We start from the raw sequence: 20,765 nt of genomic DNA, 5'->3' as shown, positions 1-20,765 counted from the left end.
AGTCCAGTGACCCTTTGTCTCAATAGATGCTGCTAGATCTGCTCTATTTTTCCAGCACTCTGTTTTAGCTTCTTTACAAGACTTTGCAAGGTGAACGAGTTCACCTAGAACATCATTCAGAAATGTCAATGTAGTGCAATATTATAGCTTTGAGAGAATTTCAGACCATTTACTCACTTGTGTTCTGTAGTACTGATCAAGACATTGTAGTTTTGCATTAATACATTCGCCGCAAGATCTTGACAGCCACCTCCCTTCATTCCGAGATTTAAATGCCACTGTATCAAGCTATGACTTTGGAAAAATCTTCAAATTGTCCTTTCTTTACAGTAGATCTGCTGAACACTGTATATACTGGTTTAAAAACATTTCAGTATCTTACCTAATTGCTGCATGCATCCAAATAACATCTATTCCCAGATCGTATCTGTGAGCAACACAATACTTTTTCATCAAATGTCTGATTTCATCTTCTCCATTTTTATTTCCAAGCATAACATCATTGTTCACATAAAATTGTTTAATTGCTGTCACAATGGAGGTCTTTTGCAAGTTGTCATTTATAAAATTGTATCAAAGTCAGTCATGTAAGCAAGTTCACAGTCTGGTTGAAACTTGATGTACAAAATCAATTTTTTCGTACTAAAATGTCTGTAATTTTGTCCATTATCAATATGCGAAAAAATGACTCATACAATTCTTCAAGAATTGTCTCTGTATGGCAAAGCCAATATACTCTACAAATTCTTGCTGCACCAGCTCTCAGTAATTGCTGCATATTTCACCACATGATCATCAATGTCTTCATGAAACGCTTGGGTACATTGATCATTATTGCAAATATAACATTATCAATGACAATTTTCTTGACAATTCCTGGCAAGTGGAGGATTCTGCGATTCATGGGTTGTGCATTGGGCAATATTCCATCGAGTTCTGGAGCAGGATGTCTTCATTCGCTTTTCAGGTGTGACCACCTGTTGCGAACAATCACAGCATATGCATTACTTTCACTTTGCTGGTCAGTCCTGCAGCTCCCTCATAACCAGTCAGAGGATGAGTAATAAGTCAGTCAGTTAGTCAGTGAGCTGGTCTGTCCTTAGTCAGGGCTGAGCCACAGTCAGACCTGAGAGTCTATTCACTTGAAGTCAAGGAATGTTCTCGGGGGTCACTGTGTGGTGGACAGGTTCGGTAAGCTAATTGCGAAGTTTGGAGACAGCATGCTGGGATGAACAAATGACAATAATTATGAAGTGCAGACGACTCAATATTCAAGGGTGGGAGATCATGGAGTTTTGGAAGGCACATGTGACTGCATGGGTGTTACTGAAAATTAGTGTTACCCTTACTTTCATGGGGGTGACAGTGCATCATGATGATTGGTACAGTTATGCCTGGGCTCAGGGGAGCAAAGAGTGGAGATGAAGATTTTAAAAAAGGATTACCTAGGAATGTGCTGAAACTTGGATCCAATTGGGTTGATAGGGAGTGTAAGGAAGGAAGGAATATTAAGGTTTAGGTTTCACCATCACATCCTGAGTTGAGAAAGTAGGTAATTTTCTAAATGAGGGAGTGGGTTCTACTTGTGAATAACATGAACCCTTTTAAGGAACAATTGCATTAATAAGGCATTTACATAGTAACAGTTAAGGACATCTGTAATCAGAGAATTGTCCATGTGAACTGTTTAGTTTTAAATGAACTTAAGAATAAATCTAAATAAAATTGAGTATTTTATTTCAAACTTAGTGAGATAAATGAGGAGGAATAAGCATAAATATAAAAGCAGTTCCAAATTGCAAAAATGTTGCTCCTAATGGGTTTTGACTGATGCAAATGCAGGTTTGAACCAATTAGACAGTAAAGAGGAATGTACTTACTCAATATAATGGTCATTATTTTAATTAAACACTCAACCACTAAGCATGATGGCTGGTTTAAAAGTTGATTTTTTTACCTAGTGGATTTTGTAAAACAATTTATTCAAAAGCTGAAAAGAGGTTGTTTATTTTAGAAAAAAGGTTACATCACATCTGGGATCAATGACTAGAGGGATGGGATTCTCCTTAAAGCACAGTGTAATGGGGAGATTTCATACAGTAGTGTAGAACAGGAAATCACCTGTTCCATCAGGTCTATGCTGGCTGTTTCAAGAACAATCCAGTTAGTCTCGCTTCCCAGCTCTTTCCTATATCTCTACAATATTTTCTGTTTTATGTTCTTTTTCAATCCCCTCTTGAATATCTATCCACCACCCTATCAGGTAAGGCATTCCAAATCCTAATTATCAAATGAGTAAAACATTTTTCTTCATGTCTGCTTTCTTTGCCAATGACATTAATCTGTGCTTTCTTATTGATTATGGAAACAGTTTCTTTTTACTTACCCTAATCTCAGTTTTAAACACACCAACAAATCTTTTCCCAGTCAGAACCATCGACATAATCTTTCTTTCCTGAACCCATTCTAGTACATCTCTCTGTACTTTCATGTTCTTCCTAAAGCCTGATACTACAACTTGGGATGATCGACTATTTTATGTAAATTTAGCATAGCATCTTAGGTGCTTTTGTACTCCATGCCATTGTTTATGAAGCTTAATATCTTACATATTAATTGCTTTGTTACCGTTTTACCATTTTTTAACACACAAACACCCCCAAATATTTCTGCTCTTTCATACCATTTAAAGATACCATTCAGCATCTTCTTTCTTCATGTTTCTTTGTTAAACAGACCACGTCACATTTTACTGCATTATATTTCAACTACCATTTGTTCATTCTAGCACTGTCAATGTTCTCTTGAAGACTTCTACTGTCTTCCTCACTATTTATTACCTGAAGCAAGGTTTGTACAGAATAAATCAGGAACATTGGTAACTGTAGAAAACAAATTTAAAGCACTTTTTAAAAGAATCACAGAGCAGAGGGATTATCTTCTTAAAAAGCAAGCAGTTATGATACAGACCCTTAAGTGCCATGGAAGCAGAATTGACAGAAACTTTTCAAAATTAACTAGGGATGTGCTTAAATAACCAAGTTTGCAGAACCCAGATAAAATAAAATAGCAGTAACTGGATAACTTTCAAAGAGCCAGCATTAGCATGATGAGATGACAAATCTCATTCTGCACTGCATAATAAAGAAAAACATTTCAAGAATACCATCTCTCAGTTTATTTCTTCATATAGTAGCAGATGCAGCAATCTCAAATAATGAACATAATAATTTGTTCATTTTTATCAGTGGGAAGATGTAAAATTCTGTCTACTGGGAAATTTCACGTTTTTTGGTTTTTAGTTGGGAAAATGTATTTATCGATAAACTAGAGTTGTTTGCTTTAAATTCAAGGTTGGATTGAAATACACCTCATAGAAGTAATACTGTCTTGATCAAATCTGTTCAAAGAGAAGCAACTTAAAATTGTTGCATGTACAAAGTAGCGCATGTTTAGACTCTACAAGTTATAATATGGAATACATCTTTGTGAATTCCTGCACAATCGCCTATGGTACAATTTTCTGATGTCTTCACTGAAATGTACATAAGTACCCATTTCCAGTTTTTAAGTAATGTCTATGCTGTTTCATGTGCATTTCTCACGTTTTTCTTAATGTTGATTTGCATGCAAGTGTTTCATCTATTAAATTATCATCATCATCCTCTTGACTCATTGGCATCAAAATTTCTTCCAGATTTATTTTTCCCACTTCTTTATTTAGTTTGGTTTTCAAAGATCTTTGAAAGAATCCACACTAAAGGGGGTGGGGAAGAGAAGGGAAAAAAATTACAAAACTGTAAATGAAAGTCTTACCTCTTGATATATGCATAATTTGTAACAGTGGTCACAAATTTCACACATAACAATATGATCATTTATTGTCACTTGTACTCTGCAAACAACACAGTCAAATGCAGTGAAATGAAATTGACACTGGCTGAAAAAGCAGTGTTGATCAAAGTAGAAAACGAGAAGCATTGTTATTAACCACAGAATTTTCTGGGCACAAATTGACTTTAGTAGTCACCTATGTATCCCCGGGACCACATAAGCACCCAGAAGATCTTCATTTTAGATTCTTATATGGGACTTTGGCATCACTTGCAAAGCTAGCACTTTATCTCCATTCCTAATTGCACTGGAACCGATTGGGTCCCTTGGCCATTTCAAATGACTGCTATGAGCGAATCACATTGCTGAGAGTCTGGGGTCATGTATAGACCAGGCCAGTTAAGGACAGCTGCTTTCCTCACCTAAGGTGAGCCAAGTGGGGTTTTATGATCAGAATCTTTTTAATTTGAGTTAAAATTTCAATATCTGCCATGGGAGGATTCAAACCCATATCTCTAGAATGGATTCAAATTCAAAGAATGGATCTCTGGATTAGGAGTGTCGTGACATTACCACTCTGCCATCATCTCTTCAAAGAATGAGCAGGCAAGCAAGAATGGCATTGGCAAGACTATACTATAAAGTAGTGAAATTGGACAAAACATGATTTAGGTCTCCTACACCTCATGGATAAAGTAAAATTATTAAAATTATTTATGAAGTAATAACATAAAAAAAAATATGCATGAATGTAAGTGCACGTATAAATACTGATTTGTTTCTCTGGAGTGGAGATCCACCTTTACCCAACTCCAATAAACAGGACAACTGAACAAGTGAAATCCACCGGCTGACAAACCTATTCCAAATCCTGCTTTTCTTAAACTTTTTGAATTGGCATTCTGATCAGGCAGATGATTTACCATCCAAAAGCTGGTGATGTCTTTTTGTAAATATTGAATGCAATTTGGCATCTGGTACCATCATTGGGTCCAGACTGCAATTTTAACAGTGCCATAAGTGTAGAAATCTCTGGTTATGGCCCATCAGAGAATGACAGACACCAAGAGGTCATTGACAATAATTTTGCAGAATAGGAGTAAAACAGAAATTCAGAAAGAACAGGTACTGAATGAACACAGTCCGCAGATTTCTCAGCATCAAACCCAGACAAGCAGACAAAACGCGTCCAGAAACCCTAGCCACTCTCCCCTACATCAAAGACATCTCGGAAATGACTGCCAGACTACTCAGATCCCTCGGTATCATGGTAGCCCACAAACCCACCAACACACTAAAACAGTAGCTAATGAACTTGAAAGACCCTATACAGACAACAAGCAAAATTAATGTAATTTACAACATATGCAAGGATTGTAACAAAAACTACATTGGACAAACAGGCAGAAAACTAGCCACTAGTATACATGAACATCAAATAGCCTCAAAACGACATGAACGTCTTTCACTAGTATTCTTTCATAGAAATGAGGAAGGACACCAATATAGAGTCATAGAAATGTACAGCATGGAAACAGATCCTTCAGTCCAACCCATCCATCCCGACCCAATCTAGTCCCACTTGCCCGCACCCGGCCCATTTCCCTCCAAACCTTTCCTATTCATATACCCATCCAAATGCCTCTTAAATGTTGCAATTGCACCAACCTCCACCACATCCTCTGGCAGCTTATTCCATACACGTATCACCCTCTGTGTGAAAAAGTTGCCCCTTAGGTCTCTTTGATATCTTTTCCCCCACGCCCTAAGCCTATGCCCTCTAGTTCTGGACTCCCCAACCCCAGGGAAAAGACTTTGCTTATTTACCCTATCAATGCCCCTCATAATTTTGTAAACCTGAATAAGGTCACCCCTCAGCCTACGATGCTCCAGGGAAAACAGCCCCAGCCTGTTCAGCCACTCCCTACAGCTCAAATCCTCCAACCCTGGCTACATTCTTGTAAATCTTTTCTGAACCCTTTCAAGTTTCACAACATCTTTCCAACAGAAAGGAGACCAGAATTGCACGCAATATTCCAACAGTGGCCTAACCAATGTCCTTTACAGCCGCAACATGACCTCCCAACTCCTGTACTCAGTATGCTGACCAATAAAGGAAAGCATACCAAACGCCCTCTTCACTGTCCTATCTACCTGCAACTCCACTTTCAAGGAGCTATGAACCTGCACACTAAGGTCTCTTTGTTCAGCAACACTCCCTAGGGCCTTACTATTAAATGTATAAGTTCTGCTAAAATGCAGCACCTCGCATTTATCTGAATTAAACTCCACCTGCCACTTCTCAGCCCATTGGCCCATCTGTTCAAAATCCTGATGTAATCTGAGGTAACTCTCTTCGCTGTCCACTACACCTCCAATTTTGGTGTCATCTGCAAACGTACTAACTGTACCTCTTATGCTTGCATCCAAATCATTTATGTAAATGACAAAAAGTAGAGGACCCAGCACCGAACCTTGTGGTATTCCATTGGTCACAGGCATCCAGTCTGAAAAACAACCCTCCACCACCACCCTCTATCTTCTGCTTTTCAGCCCATTCTATATCCAAATGGCTAGTTCTCCCTGTATTCCGTGAGATCTAACCTTGCTAATCAGTCTCCCATGGGGAACCTTGTTGAATGCCTTACTTAAATCTATATAGATCACATCTACCGCTCTGCCCTCACCAATCTTCTTTGTTACTTCTTCAAAAAATTCAATCAAGTTTGCGAAACATCATTTCCCACACACAAAGCCATGTTGACTATCCCTAATCAGTCTTTGCCTTTCCAAATATATGTACATTCTGTCCCTCAGGATTCCCTCCAACACCTTGCCTACCACCGACATCAGGCTCACTGGTCGATAGTTCCCTGGCTTGTCCTTACCACCCTTCTTAAACAGTGACACAATGTTAGCCAATCTCCAGTCTTCCGGCACCTCACCTGTGACTATCGATGATACAAATATCTCAGCAAGAGGCCCAGCAATTACTTCTCTAGCTTTCACAGAGTTCTAGGGTACACCTGATCAGGTCCTGGGGATTTATCCAACTTTACCCGTTTCAAGATATCCAGCGCTTCCTCCTCTGTAATCTGGACATTTTGCAAGATGTCACCATCTATTTCCCTACTGTCTATGCCTTCCATATCCTTGTCCACAGTAAATATTGATGCAAAGTACTCATTTAGTATCTCTCCCATTTTCTGCAGTTCCACACAAAGGCTGCCTTGCTGATCTTTGAGGGGCCCTATTCTCTCCCTAGTTACCCTTTTGTCCTTAATGTATTTGTAAAAACTCTTTGGATTCTCCTTAATTCTATTTGCCAAAGCTATCTCAAGTCCCCTTTTTGCCCTCCTGATTTCCCTCTTAAGTATACTCCTAATTCCTTTATACTCTTCTAAGGATTCACTCGATCCATCCTGTCTATAACTTACATATGCTTCCTTCTTTTTCTTAACCAAAGCTCAATTTCTTTAGTCATCCAGCATTCCCTATACTTACCAGCCTTTCCTTTCAACCTAACAGGAATATACTTTCTCTGGATTCTCATTATCTCATTTCTGAAGGCTTCCTATTTTCCAGCCGTCCCTCTACCTGCGGACATCTGCCCCAATCAGCTTTTGAAAGTTTTTGCCTAATACTGTCAAAATTGGCCTTTCTCCAATTTAGAACTTCAACTTTTAGATCTGGTCTATCCTTTTCCATCACTATTTTAAAACGAATAGAATTATGGTCGCTGGCCCCAAAGTGCTCCCCCACTGACACCTCAATCACCTGCCCTGCCTTATTTCCCCAGAGTAGGTCAAGTTTTGCACCATCTCTAGTAGGAACATCCACATACTGAATCAGAAAATTGTCTCGTACACACTTAACAAATTCGTCTCTATCTAAATCCTTAACACTATGGCAGTCTCATAGTGGAAAGTTAAAATCCCCTAACATAACCACCCTATTATTCTTACAGACAGCTGAGATCCCTTACAAGTTTGCTTCTCAATTTCCCTCTGACTATTAGGGGGTCTATAATACAATCCCAATAAGGTGATCATCCCTTTCTTATTTCTCAGTTATACACAAATAACTTCCCTGGATGTATTTTCGGGAATATCCTCCCCCAGCACAGCTGTAATGCTATCATTTGATTGGGACACATCCATCCTAGGGTAAGCCAAATAGAGACACGCATGAGAATTCCTAGAAGCATGGCATTCCAACCGGAACTCTATCAATAAACACATCGAGTTAGATCCCATCTACCACCCCTGAGAAAAAAGAACAGGAAATGACATCACCACAGGAATGATGTCAGCAACCCAAATAAACCCAAACGTCTCAATAGAAAGCAGGAATTATCACCAACTGTGCTTCATCCACAGACTGACTGAAGATGTCACCTAGTAGGGTGACGAAAAGTCTGGAAATGAACCTTCAAGCTCAGAAGTGCAAATTATTGATATTCTTCATTTCATAATTTGACAAATTGAAAATATGAAGGAATCAAAATATACAACTACATTTCACCAATATTCCTTAAACAATATTGTTCTTCTGCTTAGTGTGTACCTTGACATGGGAAATACCTTTGCATTTCATATCAGAAAAATAGGATATCCAGTTTTTATCTTTAAACAGAAAGTTCCAGCATTTCAGGCAGCATTCATGAAGAGAAAAACAGTTAATGTTTCAGGTCACTAACGTTTTATGAGAAATTGGTATAAATAGAGCAGGTTTTAAGCAAATATAGAAGCCGGGAATGGTGGAAGGAGAATTTAAAAGGTCTGTGAACCCTTCATTATGAACAGAAGGTAGGAGAGGTTAAATGACAGAACAGATGATGATGCAAGGCATAATAAGGGTAAGTAATAAGGCATGTGAAGAAATAAAAGAGGAGAATAGGAAGAGCAGAGTAATTACAACAGCTGCTGTTCAAATAGAATGTGAGGAGTGGTTATTAACTGAAGTTGGTGAACTCGATAGAGTCCAAAATATTATGAATGCATAAAATTAGATGTAAATTATTTTTCCTTGAGTTTCCATTCTATAATGTTGGAAAAGTGGAGGCAGCCAAAGACAAAGAATACAATCAATTGTATTTGATTGTAGAACTGAATTAATATAAGTCTTACCTTACAAAGCATAAAAATGCATGTAGCCAAGATCAAAATCCCCAATAACAAACTCAGTCCAAAAGTTAATACTACTACTTTAAATTTTGCTTTAGTATTATAAATTGCTTCCATTATAACCTAGGAAAAAGATGAGAGGTGAGTTAATGAGCAGAAAGAGAATCATTAAGACTGCAAAATTAACCAGGAAGTGTATAAATAGAATAATAAATCACAAGTACTTGTATTTATGTAGACACTTCAAAATAGTAAAACATTTCAAGGTATTTCCCAGGAACAGGCTCACAAGACATTCTTATTTGTATTTTATCTTTATTGAACTCCTGTAAGATGCATGCCTGCAATGAGTGCCCAGTGGAAGAGGTCACATGAGCACAGTTTTTTGCACGGGTAATGTATTTTCCGGTATTCTATAATCTCACTACTAGTCACTAAAGTCAGTTGATCCACCATCCAGCACACTTGGACTGTTACAGCATTCCAAATATTGCGATGAGTGACAGTTCATGAATCAAGAATTCAGCAATTTAATAAAAGATTGTGAAATTTGGCACTACACATCACCATTACACTTTTCCCTAGTAAAATGGAAAGGCGGGTGTAGCCATGAAAAGTGCCAACGGAATCATGAAAAAATGTGCAAATCCTAAATAGACTTGCACAAGGCAATCTGTGTTATCAAGACAATCAGTTCCTGTGGAGAGTGAAGAGGTCTTCTCCCAGTTTTTTCCATCTTTGATATTGTGTGTCATCAGTGCCTCTCTAGTTTGCTTAACTTGGTATTCATTACAGGTACAGCATTGGTTGATGCGGTCCTTGATTTCTTTCCTAATGTTTGGCCACTAGAGTATTGCTCATCTTCAGACCTGACTCAATTTATTAGTGGCTTGTAGGGATGCACCTTAGCATCTTTTCTCACAATTGCTTAAGGATAATAACTCTTTCTTCTCTACAACATGCCATCTTGGACCATCAATCCAACTCTGTACCCAATATGCTTGTAACATCACATGAACGTCCTTGATACTTTCAGGTCATTCTTTCATCAGAAATTCTTGCAACACTTGGTTGCATCTTTCTGGATAGATCACTTGTAGGCACTTGTCTGTTAGATTCAATCTTTCTGCTTGTTGATGACTTCCAGATATTGAACTGTTGCTTCATTTTAGTTCTGAAAGATTCCACACGGTCATAGTATGCTCTTCTTTCATCACAGAGAGTCTTGTTCTCAACACAATGTTGGTGACATACATCTGTTTCATGTGCTTACATGCCATATCCAGATGATAAATCTTTGTAATCAAAGATAAGATTTATTTCAGGCACTTTGGAACAGATAGTAATGGCATGTGAAAATGTTTTGAAATTGCTTATAGTCACATCTGACTGCCATTTTGACTTTTTCAAGTAAGTACTTTTGAAAATGTTTATAAGCAAATTCAAAAGCGAGACATTCTTTCTTCATCTGAGTATGGTGTCATTTCTGTTTGCATCAACACACTAGAAATAATTACAACTGGTCTTCTTGCTGCAGTTGGGTTGTTTCTCAATGCAGGACGACTGAAATCATTATATTTCAACACTAATGTTGTCATCATAAGTTGATAAATTTTAGTAGAACTGCTTCTTGTTCTGTGCTCCAATACCACTGGACGTCCTCAGCAGTAGCTCAACATAATGGTTCACATTCTGGCAACAAACTGAGCAAGAATATTGCTAAATAGTTGATGCATCCAACAAACTGTAACACTGCCATTGATGGCTGTATCATTGCTATAACTCTCACGTTTTTTCAGGTCCAAGCAAAGATCATTTGTTGACAGCATGTGACATATGTACTTGAATTCAGTCATCTTTATTTGCGATTTTTTAATTCAGTGTAAGGTTCACTGACAATCGCTCTCTAGCAATCACACTAGGTTCTGATCATCATTTGTTATGGCTTCTTCCCTTGTGTCTCCAAATCCAAACAGCTTTTTGAACCATCTGTATCTCCCAAATAACATCCAGAGTGTAGTTAAAAAGCTTCTGCTTTCATCATGTTCACTTGCCAGTAACCATCCTTCAAATTTTGTGCAGTGAAGATTTTTGCCTTTGCAAGTTTTGGCAAAGTTCCTTTGATGTTGTCATGGAATAGTGAAATCTCTGCAGAGAGTTATTTTGACTTTTTGGGTCTATGCAGACTCTCAGCTTTGTAGGTCGCTTCACTGTTACCATGCTATTATGAAGATGTGGGTGTACCTTTAAAAAAGTTAAAAGCAGCAGAACTACCAGACACAGCATCAAGTGTTCTCAATAAAGCAACAATGTATGTAACAATGGGTCGAACAACTTGATTAGTTCATTGCCTGAAAACAAAAACAAATTCGAATTCGGCCAATCAATTTAAATTATACCCCGAAAAAATACCAATTTCCAAATAAGTTTGAATTGTGTATATTGACAATCTTAAACGCCAATGACACAATCCGATGCTCTGGGATACAAGACCAAGGGAAAATCAAACAGTTGAGAGGAGAACTGCCAAGTCCTAGCATGTAGCAGACTGCTAGAAAAAAAATCTCTCTCAAAATTACCTTTTTGATCAGTAACCTGTAATGCAGAAATCCCTAACAAGGAGAAAAGAAGACACAGGAAGATCCGAAGGCAAGAACCTAAAGCTGCCTAGTTTTAAGAAGTGTTGGTTTGTAAATCTTAATTAGGAGTTTTTTTCAGACTAGTATTATAGAAGGGAAGGTAAAACACAGGTTAGAGAAAGAAATTATAAATAGTGGTTAGTTAATTATTCTCTGTCATACTTTAAGAAATAAAGTTGTTAATTTCTACTTTACATAGTTCTTGGCCATTCGAATTTTTACAGATTACTGCACGGGATAAATCTTTTCGGGTATGTTGCTGGTTTTAAATTAAGCCGGAGAGTTTCCCCCGTGCCGTAATGATGCTGCAAATCCATTCTGCAGGTGTTGTCACTTTGCTGTTTACCCACTTCTTTTCCAGCTCTTCCATCTTGTCTTTCAGGCTAGCCGTAAGGCCAGTTGAAATTTTCCTCAGCAGTTGATCAACACCTACACTGAGGTGGTTTTCTCCAGGAAGACATCCTAAACCTGAAAACACTAAAGGATTTGTTCTGCAGTCAATGGCATTGAGTGTTGTGACACATTGCCCAGTGCAACTGTTAGCCTTGCTCCAGCTGAGATAAGTGACTTTCTCATGCTTTCCTCTTGACACAATATTGTGCTGTCATTTAGCCCTAACCTTACTTTCCAGAGCTCCATTTTTGAATCATTATACCACATCGAGCCACATGCACAGGTCTGTGAAGGTCCTGATGTACAAGTCTCTATCTGAAACTTAATGTTGACTTGACGTTCTCCTTCTGCAGTCACTAGTCCACTGTCACAAACCACTTATCATCTATCAACCTGACCGAGCTAAACTGTTCTATGATGTAGAGTGATTCACCAGACTCTTTAATTTTTGACAGAATCTTAGATTCACACAGTGGGCATAAGTAACTTCTCAGAAATGTTAGGGAAACAAGGGGCTAGTGAGAGGGAGCAATTGAAGGAAATCACTATTAGTAAGAAAATTATGCTGAGGAAATGAATGGGGTTAAAGGCTAACAAATGAAGGGGCACCGATAATCTACGTCCCAGAGTACTAAAGGAAGTGGTCCGGAAAATATTGGAGATTTAAGTGGACTGCTTCCAAAATTCTGTGGAATTGTAAGCAGTACTTCCAGATTGGAGGATGACAATTGAAACCCCATGATTTAAAAAGGAAGGGATTGGAAAAAGCACAGAATTACAGACAAAAATCAAACATCAGTAGTGGGGAAAAGCTAGAGTCTAATCCCCACAAGATGTGATAACAGATATCTGAAAAGCATTAACACCACTGGACTAAACCTGCAAGGGTTTATGAAGGGATTCTGGGTAATCCAAGATGGAGGACGGGAAAAATTTCTGGCTGTAACAGCTGCTCCATTTTTGAGATATTGTAGATGTTGGAGATGATTTCCTCAAATTCCAAGAGCAACAATTGCTGTTTTATATGCTGTTGCATTGTTTTGGAACACTGAAGAAAAAAAGTCAAAATAACAGCAATTTTAAAAGGGAGAGATACAGACAAAGAAAGCACATAGTGAGGTCAGTGCAGGAGAGGGAGAGAGAGAGAGAGAGAGAGAGAGAGAGAGAAAGAAATTGACACCACAATGACCCTGCACAGTTACTGCCTTTGCTGTTTGAATTCATGTATTACTGGACATCGGAGCGTGTCTGGGAAAATTAGCAACCAGTGAAATTCACACCTAATCGTGGAGGAACCTGTTTGAGCGAGATCACAGCAGAGAAGCAGATAAGTAAATAGTTTTAAGTGTGGCCTACAGAAAGTCTGAAGTAGTGAAGAGAGCGGGTTCTTCCTTGATTATATGTTTTTTGAGATATGTCTCTTGATTAAACTTAAAAAATAAGCTATAACTATTAACTTAACCTGGAGCAGTGTTTTGTAGAGGAATAAGACGGTGTTATTTTCTGGGTCTGTAGATTGTGAAGGAGCAAAAATGGCCTTTAGTAGAGTGATATGCTCTTCTTGTCGAATGTGGGAGTTTAAGGAGTTTATGGATTACCGTGGATAATATCTGCAATAAATGCCATTGATTGTGAATCCTACCAGATCGAATGGATCAGTTGGAGAAACAGTTAGAGGCAATGAGGAATTTGCAACAGTAAGGGGATGTGATGGATGGCAGTTATAGGAAGGGGGAAAAAAATCACAGATACAGCCACATAGATGGGTTAACTCCAGGAAAGGTAAGAGAGGTAGACAGGTAGTGCAGGAGTCTTCTGTGGCTATCCCTATTTCAAAAAGTATGCTGCTTTGGAAAATGGAGGGGGTGATGGATTCTCAGGGGAATGTAGCAGGAACAGCCAAGTCTCTGGTATTGACGTTGGCTCTAATGCAATGAGAGGTACATTGGGTTCCAAGAGATCGATTGTGTTCGGGGACTCTCTAGTCCAAGGTACTGACAGACGCTTCTGTGGCCAGCAGCGAAAAATCAGAATGCTGTGTTGCTTCCCTGGTGCCAGGATCAAGGATGTCTCAGAGAGGGTTCAGAATGTTCTCAAGGGGGAGAGGTGCCAGCAAGAGGTCATTGTCCACATTGGAACCAATGACATAGGAAGGGAAAAGGTTGATATTCTGAAGGGAGATTAGAGAGAGTTAGGTAGAAATTTTAAAAGGACGCTCTCGAGAGTAGTGATATCTGGATTACTCCCAGTGCTATAAGCTAGTGAAGGCAGGAATAGGAGGATAGATCAGATGAATGCATGGCTGAGCAGTTGGTGTTTGGAAGAAGGATTCACGCTTTTTGTGTCATTTGGGGTAGAAGTGACCTGTACAAGAAGAACGGATTGCACCTAAATTGGAAGGGGATTCATTTACTAGCAGGGAGATTTGCTCAGGAGGATTTAAACTATTAAGGTAGGGGAATGGGACCCAGTGAGCTAGTGAGAAAAGAGATCAATCTGAGACTGGTATAGTTGAGAAAAGAAGAAAGTCAAACAGTCAACAGCAGGAACAAGGTAGTTCTGGTGAATTAAACTGTCTTTATTTCAATGCAAGAGGACTAACAGGGAGGGCAGATGAACTCAGGGCATGGTTAGGAACATGGGATTGGGATATCATAGCAATTACAGAAACATGGCTCAGGGATGGCAGGACTGGCAGCTTAACGTTCCAGGATACAAATGCTACAGGAAAGATAGAAAGGGAGGCAAGAGAGGAGGGGGAGTGGCATTTTTGGTAAGGGTCAGTATTACATCTGTACCAAAGGAGGATATTCCTGGAAATACATCCAGGGAAGGTATTTGGATAGAACTGAGAAATAAGAAAGGGATGATCGTCTTACATCCCCTAATAGAGGGAAATTGAGAAACAAATTTGTAAGGAGATTTCAGCTATATGTAAGAATAATAGAGTGGTTATGGTAGGGGATTTTAACTTTCCAAACTTAGGCTCGGACTGCCATAGTGTTAAAGGTTTAGATGGAGAGGAATTTGTTAAGTATGTACGAGAAAATTGTCTGATTCAGTAGTGGATGTACCAACTAGAGAAGGTGCAAAACTTGACCTACTCTTGGGAAATAAGGCAGGGCAGGTGACTGAGGTATCAGTGGGGGAGCACTTTGGGGCCAGCAACCATAATTCTATTAGATTTAAAATAGTGATCGAAAAGGATAGACCAGATCTAAAAGTTGAAGTTCTAAATTGGAGAAAGGCCAATTTTGACAGTATTAGTCAAGAACTTTCAAAAGCTGATTGGGGCAGATGTCCGCAGGTAAAGGGACAACTGGAAAATGAGAAGCCTTCAGAAATGAGATAACGAGAGTCCTGAGAAAGTATATTCCTGTTAGGGTGAAAGGAAAGGCTGGTAGGTGTAAGGAATGCTGGATGATGAAAGAAATTGAGGGTTTTGTTAAGAAAAAGAAGGAAGCATATGTCAGGTATAGACAGGATGGATCGAGTGAATCCTTAGAAGAGTATAAAGGAAGTAGGAGTATACTTAAGAGGGAAATCAGGAGGGCAAAAAGAGGACATGAGATAGCTTTGGCAAATAGAATTAAAGGAGAGTCCAAAGGGTTTTTACAAATATTTAAAGACAAAAGGGTAACTATTGAGAAAATAGGGCCCCTCAAAGATCAGGAGAAAGTGAGGACTGCAGATGCTGGAGATCAGAGCTGAAAATGTGTTGCTGGAAAAACGCAGCAGGTCAGGCAGCATCCAAGGAGAAGGCGAATCGACATTTCGGGCATGAGCTCTTCTTCAGGAATGAGGAAAGTGTGTCCAGCAGACTAAGATAAAAGGTAGGGAGGAGGGACTTTGGGGGGGGGGGGGGGGGGGGAACCACCCCGTGGCTCAACACTTCAACTCCCCCTCCCACTCCACTAAGGAAATGCAGGTCCTTGGACTCCTCCACCGCCAGACCATAGCAACACAACGGCTGGAGGAAGAGTGCCTCATCTTCCGCCTAGGAACCCTCCAACCACAAGGGATGAACCGAGATTTCTCCAGTTTCCTAATTTCCCCTCCCCCCACCTTGTCTCAGTCAAATCCCTCAAACTCAGCACCGCCTTCCTAACCTGCAATCTTCTTCCTAACCTCTCCGCCCCCACCCCCACTCTGGCCTATCACCCTCACCTTGACCTCTTTCCACCTATCGGATTTCCAACGCCCCTCCCCCAAGTCCCTCCTCCCTACCTTTTATCTTAGTCTGCTGGACACACTTTCCTCATTCCTGAAGAAGGGCTCATGCCCAAAACATTGATTCTCCTGCTCCTTGGATGCTGCCTGGCCTGCTGCGCTTTTCCAGCAATACATTTTCACCCCTCAAAGATCAGCAAGGCAGCCTTTGTGTGGAGCTACAGAAAATGGGGGAGATACTAAACAAGTATTTTGTATCAGCATTTATTGTGGAAAAGGACATAGAAGATATAGACTGTAGGGAAATAGATGGTGACATCTTGAAAAATGTCCATATTACAGACAAGGAAGTGTTGGATATCTTGAAACACAGGATCTGATCAGGTGTACCCTAGAACTCTGTGGGAAGATAGAGAAGTGATTGCTGGGTCTCTTGCTGAGATATTTGTATCATCGATAGTCACAGGTGAGGTGCCGGAAGACTGGAGGTTGGCTAACATGGTGCCACAGTTGAAGATAGATGGTAAGGACAAGCCAGGGAACTATAGACCAATGAGCCTGACTTCGGTGGTGGGCAAGTTGATGGAGAGAATCCTGAGGGACAGGATGTCCATGTATTTGGAAAGGCAAGGACTGATTAGGAAGAGTCAACATGGTTTTGTGTGTGGGAAAGCATGTCTTACAAACTTGATTGAGTTTTTTGAAGAAGTAACAAAGAGGATTGATGAGGGCAGAGCGGTAGATGTGATCTATATGAACTTCAATGAGGCGTTTGACAAGGTTCCCCATGGGAGACTGATTAGCAAGGTTAGATCTCACGGAATACAGGGAGAACTAGCCATTTGGATACAGAACTGGCTCAAAGGTAGAAGACAGAGGGTGGTGGTGGAGGGTTGTTTTTCAGACCGGAGGCCTGTGACCAGTGGAGTGCCACAAGGATCGGTGCTAGGTCTACTACTTTTCATCATTTTTATAAATGATTTGGATGCAAACATATACTTAGTAATTTGCAGATGACACCAAAATTGGAGGTGTAGTGGACAGCAAAGAAGGTTACCTCAGATTACAACAGGACCTTGACCAGATGGGCCAATGGGCGAGACATGGTAGATGGAATTTAATTCAGATAAATGCGAGGTGCTGCATTTTGGGAAAGCAATCATCAGCAGCACTTATACACTTAATGGTAAGGTCCTAGGGAGTGTTGCTAAACAAAGAGACTTTGGAGTGTAGGTTCATAGCTCCTTGAAAGTGGAGTTGCAGGTAGATAGGATAGTGAAGGTGGCATTTGGTATGCTTTCCTTTATTGGTCAGCATACTGAGTACAGGAGTTGGGAGGTCATGTTGCGGCTGTAAAGGACATTGGTTAGGCCACTGTTGCAATTCTGGTCTCCTTCCTATTGGAAAGATGTTGTGAAACTTGAAAGGGTTCAGAAAAGATTTACAAGGATGTTGCCAGACAGGGAGGATTTGAGCTATAGGGAGAGGCTGAACAGGCTGGGGCTGTTTTCCCTGGAACATCGGAGGCTGAGGGGTGACCTCATAGAGGTTTACATAATTATGAGGGGTATGGATAGGGTAAATAGACAAAGTCTTTTCCAGAGGGCATAGGTTTTGGGTGAAAGGGGTAAGATAAAAAATAGACTTAAAAGGCAACCTTTTCACATAGTACATGTATGGAATGAGCTGCCAGAGGAAGTGGTGGAGGCTAGTATAATTGCAACATTTAAAAGGCATTTGGGTGGGTATATGAAAAGGAAGGGTTTGGAGGGATATGGGCCGGGTGCTGGCAGGTGGGATTAGATTGTGTTGGTATATCAGGTTGTCATGGACAGGTTGGAGCGAAGGTTCTGTTTCCATGCTGTACATCTCTATGACTCCATAAAGGCAAATTACATGTAAAGAATTTGCTGGAGTTTAAGGAAGCAACTAGTAAAGTAAATAAAGGAGAAACAGTGGATGTGGTGATTTAGATTTTTAGAAGGCTTTTCATAAGGTCTCTCCTAAGAGATTTGTGGACAAAGATAAAGCCTATTAATAGGGATAGAGAATATATTGGCAAGAGTTGGTTCACAGGAAATAGACAGTGGAAATAAATTAGTTTCAAGAAACAATACTTGGGCTCCTACACATACATGCATAAAATATATTATAAATGACCTGGATTAGTGAAATAAAGGCAATATTTTCAAGTTTCCAGTTGACACAAAACTAGGCAGGACTGAGAGTTGTAAGGAGGCTTCAAGGTAATTTAGACACAGTGGATGAATGGGCAAATGCATAGCAAGGTTTTAACACTTTGGTGTGAAAAAAACAGAAAGAAGATTATTATTTAAACAGTGATATATTAGGAAATTTGAATTTACAATGGAATGTTGCTGTCTTTGTATACCAGTCAATGATAGTAGACAGGCAGGTGCAGCAAGCATTGGGGAAGGTAAGAGTATATTGATCTTCAATGCAAGAGAATTTGAGATCAGAAGTAGGGATGTCTAACTGCCATTATACAAAGCCTTTGTGATACCACATCTGGTGTACCGCATGTGGTTTTCATTTCCCTACTCAAGAAATTGTATACTTGCTATAGAGGAAGTGCAACAGAGGTTCACTACACTGATACTGGGGATAGCAGGACTGTACTATGAGAAAAGATTGATTTGACTGAGCCTGTATTCACCAGTGTTTAGAAGGATGAGAGGGATTTGATTGAAACATGCAAAGTTCTAACACAGCTAGATGGATGCAGAGGAATATTCTCCTTGGGTAGGGAGTCCAGAACCAGAGTCCACAGTCTCAGGATACAGTGTACACTATTTAGAACTAAGTTGAGGAAAGGTTTCTTCACTCAAAGGGAACTGAATCTGTGGAATTCCTTATCACAGAAGGTTGTGGAGGCCTAATCACTGAACAGATTCGAGAAACTGACAAATCTTTTCTTGGAAGATTTTAAAAGTATTAAAGGCATGGGCAAAAAGCAGGAATATGGCATTGAGATAGAGGATCAGCCATGATCATTCTGAAGGGCAGAATAGGCTCAAAGAACCAAATAGGCGAAAGTGAGGACGGCAGATGCTGGAGATCAGAGTCTAGATTAGAGTGGTGCTGGAAAAGCACAGCAGGTGAGACAGCATCCGAGGAGCAGGAAAATCGATGTTTTGGGCATAAGTCCTTCATCAGGAAAGAGCCAAATATTTGTGCAAAATGATCCAGCTTCCTGCAGGGAGAACACCACTTTCCCCAGAGAGTGGACTTGGCTTTTCTTTTGTGTGATATCCTCCACAGTATTCAAAAAACAACAAAAGAACAGCAGATGCTGGAAAATCAGAAACAAAATCAGGAATTGCTGGAAATGCTCAGTAGGTCTGGCAGCATCTGTAAAGAGAAAGTAGAGTTAAATGTTTCGGGTCCGGTGACCGTTCTTCCAGAAATGTTAACACTGACACTGCCAGCCCTGAGTTTTCCCAGCAATTTTTGATTTTGATTCCACACAGTATTAGTATTTTGCCTTTTGTGCACGATGGAACGCTTAGCCTATTTTGTCATGATATGCTGGTTTACAATCTCAGTGCATCCGCATGTTGATTGCTTTTCTGAGAGTACGTTTCTTCTCCCTTAGTAGGCATACTCTGACTGCTGGACCTCTGATGCCTGTGTTGAATTAGATGAGCTTTGAGTTGTGCATATTCACATCAATTATGACTTGAGTTCATGTAGTCACATTGAATCTTTATTTAATGGCAAGATTGGATTAGAAAAAAGGTGAAGGGAACACTGAAGGAGGACAATGAGACATGCTGGATATATGTACACCATTCATTAGCAGTAATGGATGGATCCATTGAAGGCGCCATTCTGTATGATTCTGGGAAGCTGCTCAAAGTGAGTCCCAGAACATTCTCCTATTCTCCTAGGTTAGAAGAACTCAGCTGCATTAGATGCTCCCTGGCATGGAAGCAACATTAAGGGAGTAGAAGCTCTTCCCATTGATGTATCTCATTGGTTGCTCACCTAGCACTATAACAGAGCCATGGGTGCAAGCAATGATGCTTGACACTTGTGAGAATTCAATGATGGAGATGAATCTCACAGTTCTTTGAGCCGCTGAGGCTTTAGCTATATCAAATTGAAGGAATGGAGTAACCCTCACAAACAGCATATCAGTGATGTTTGAATGTAACAGTGCAGTGCTGCTTGTGGGGCACACAGAGACACAATGCTAATCCCTGGAATGAGCCAGAGATTAAGTAACAGTGAATATTACAGTTACACGCAGGGCATGGTGCACAGTGCTGAGAGGGATGAGATCTTCTGCTATGACAGCAAAAAAACGGACTGAACACCTGCCTATATAGATGCAGTATCCTGCAATTCTCCAATATATCCAGGTATCAGCATCACTAGCATAAAGGCAATGCCATAGGTGTGCCCTCTAGTGTTTTCTTACCCTTCATTCCTTTCTTTGCCCTCTGCAAGTAAGTATCTGCCTCTGCTGCTTAGGATGTTGATCAATTTCGCCACTTGACCAAAGATTTTATAACAATAGTTCCATTACCACCTATCTCTGCACATCTGAAGACTGATGTGTGGCAATGGCTGAGCGCCC

General features: G+C 40.0%; 1 protein-coding gene across 1 annotated transcript in view; it reads right to left on the bottom strand.

Annotated features, from left to right (window-relative positions):
• Positions 1-3,379: 3,379 nt before the first annotated feature.
• itga4 (integrin alpha 4) overlaps positions 3,380-20,765 on the bottom strand; it is a 177,827-nt gene continuing 160,441 nt past the window's right edge. The window contains exons 27-28 of the mRNA XM_060827973.1: positions 8,964-9,083; positions 3,380-3,757 (exon numbers count right to left, since the gene is read on the bottom strand). Of these exons, the coding sequence (XP_060683956.1) occupies positions 3,602-3,757; positions 8,964-9,083 (276 nt within the window). The 3' untranslated portion in view covers positions 3,380-3,601. The remainder of the gene's footprint in view (positions 3,758-8,963; positions 9,084-20,765) is intronic.

This window comes from Hemiscyllium ocellatum, chromosome 7, assembly GCF_020745735.1.
Source record: "Hemiscyllium ocellatum isolate sHemOce1 chromosome 7, sHemOce1.pat.X.cur, whole genome shotgun sequence".
Taxonomy (NCBI): Eukaryota; Metazoa; Chordata; class Chondrichthyes; order Orectolobiformes; family Hemiscylliidae; genus Hemiscyllium; species Hemiscyllium ocellatum.
The sequence above is the reverse complement of the archived record's forward strand: the minus strand, read 5'-3'. Positions and strand labels throughout refer to the sequence as shown.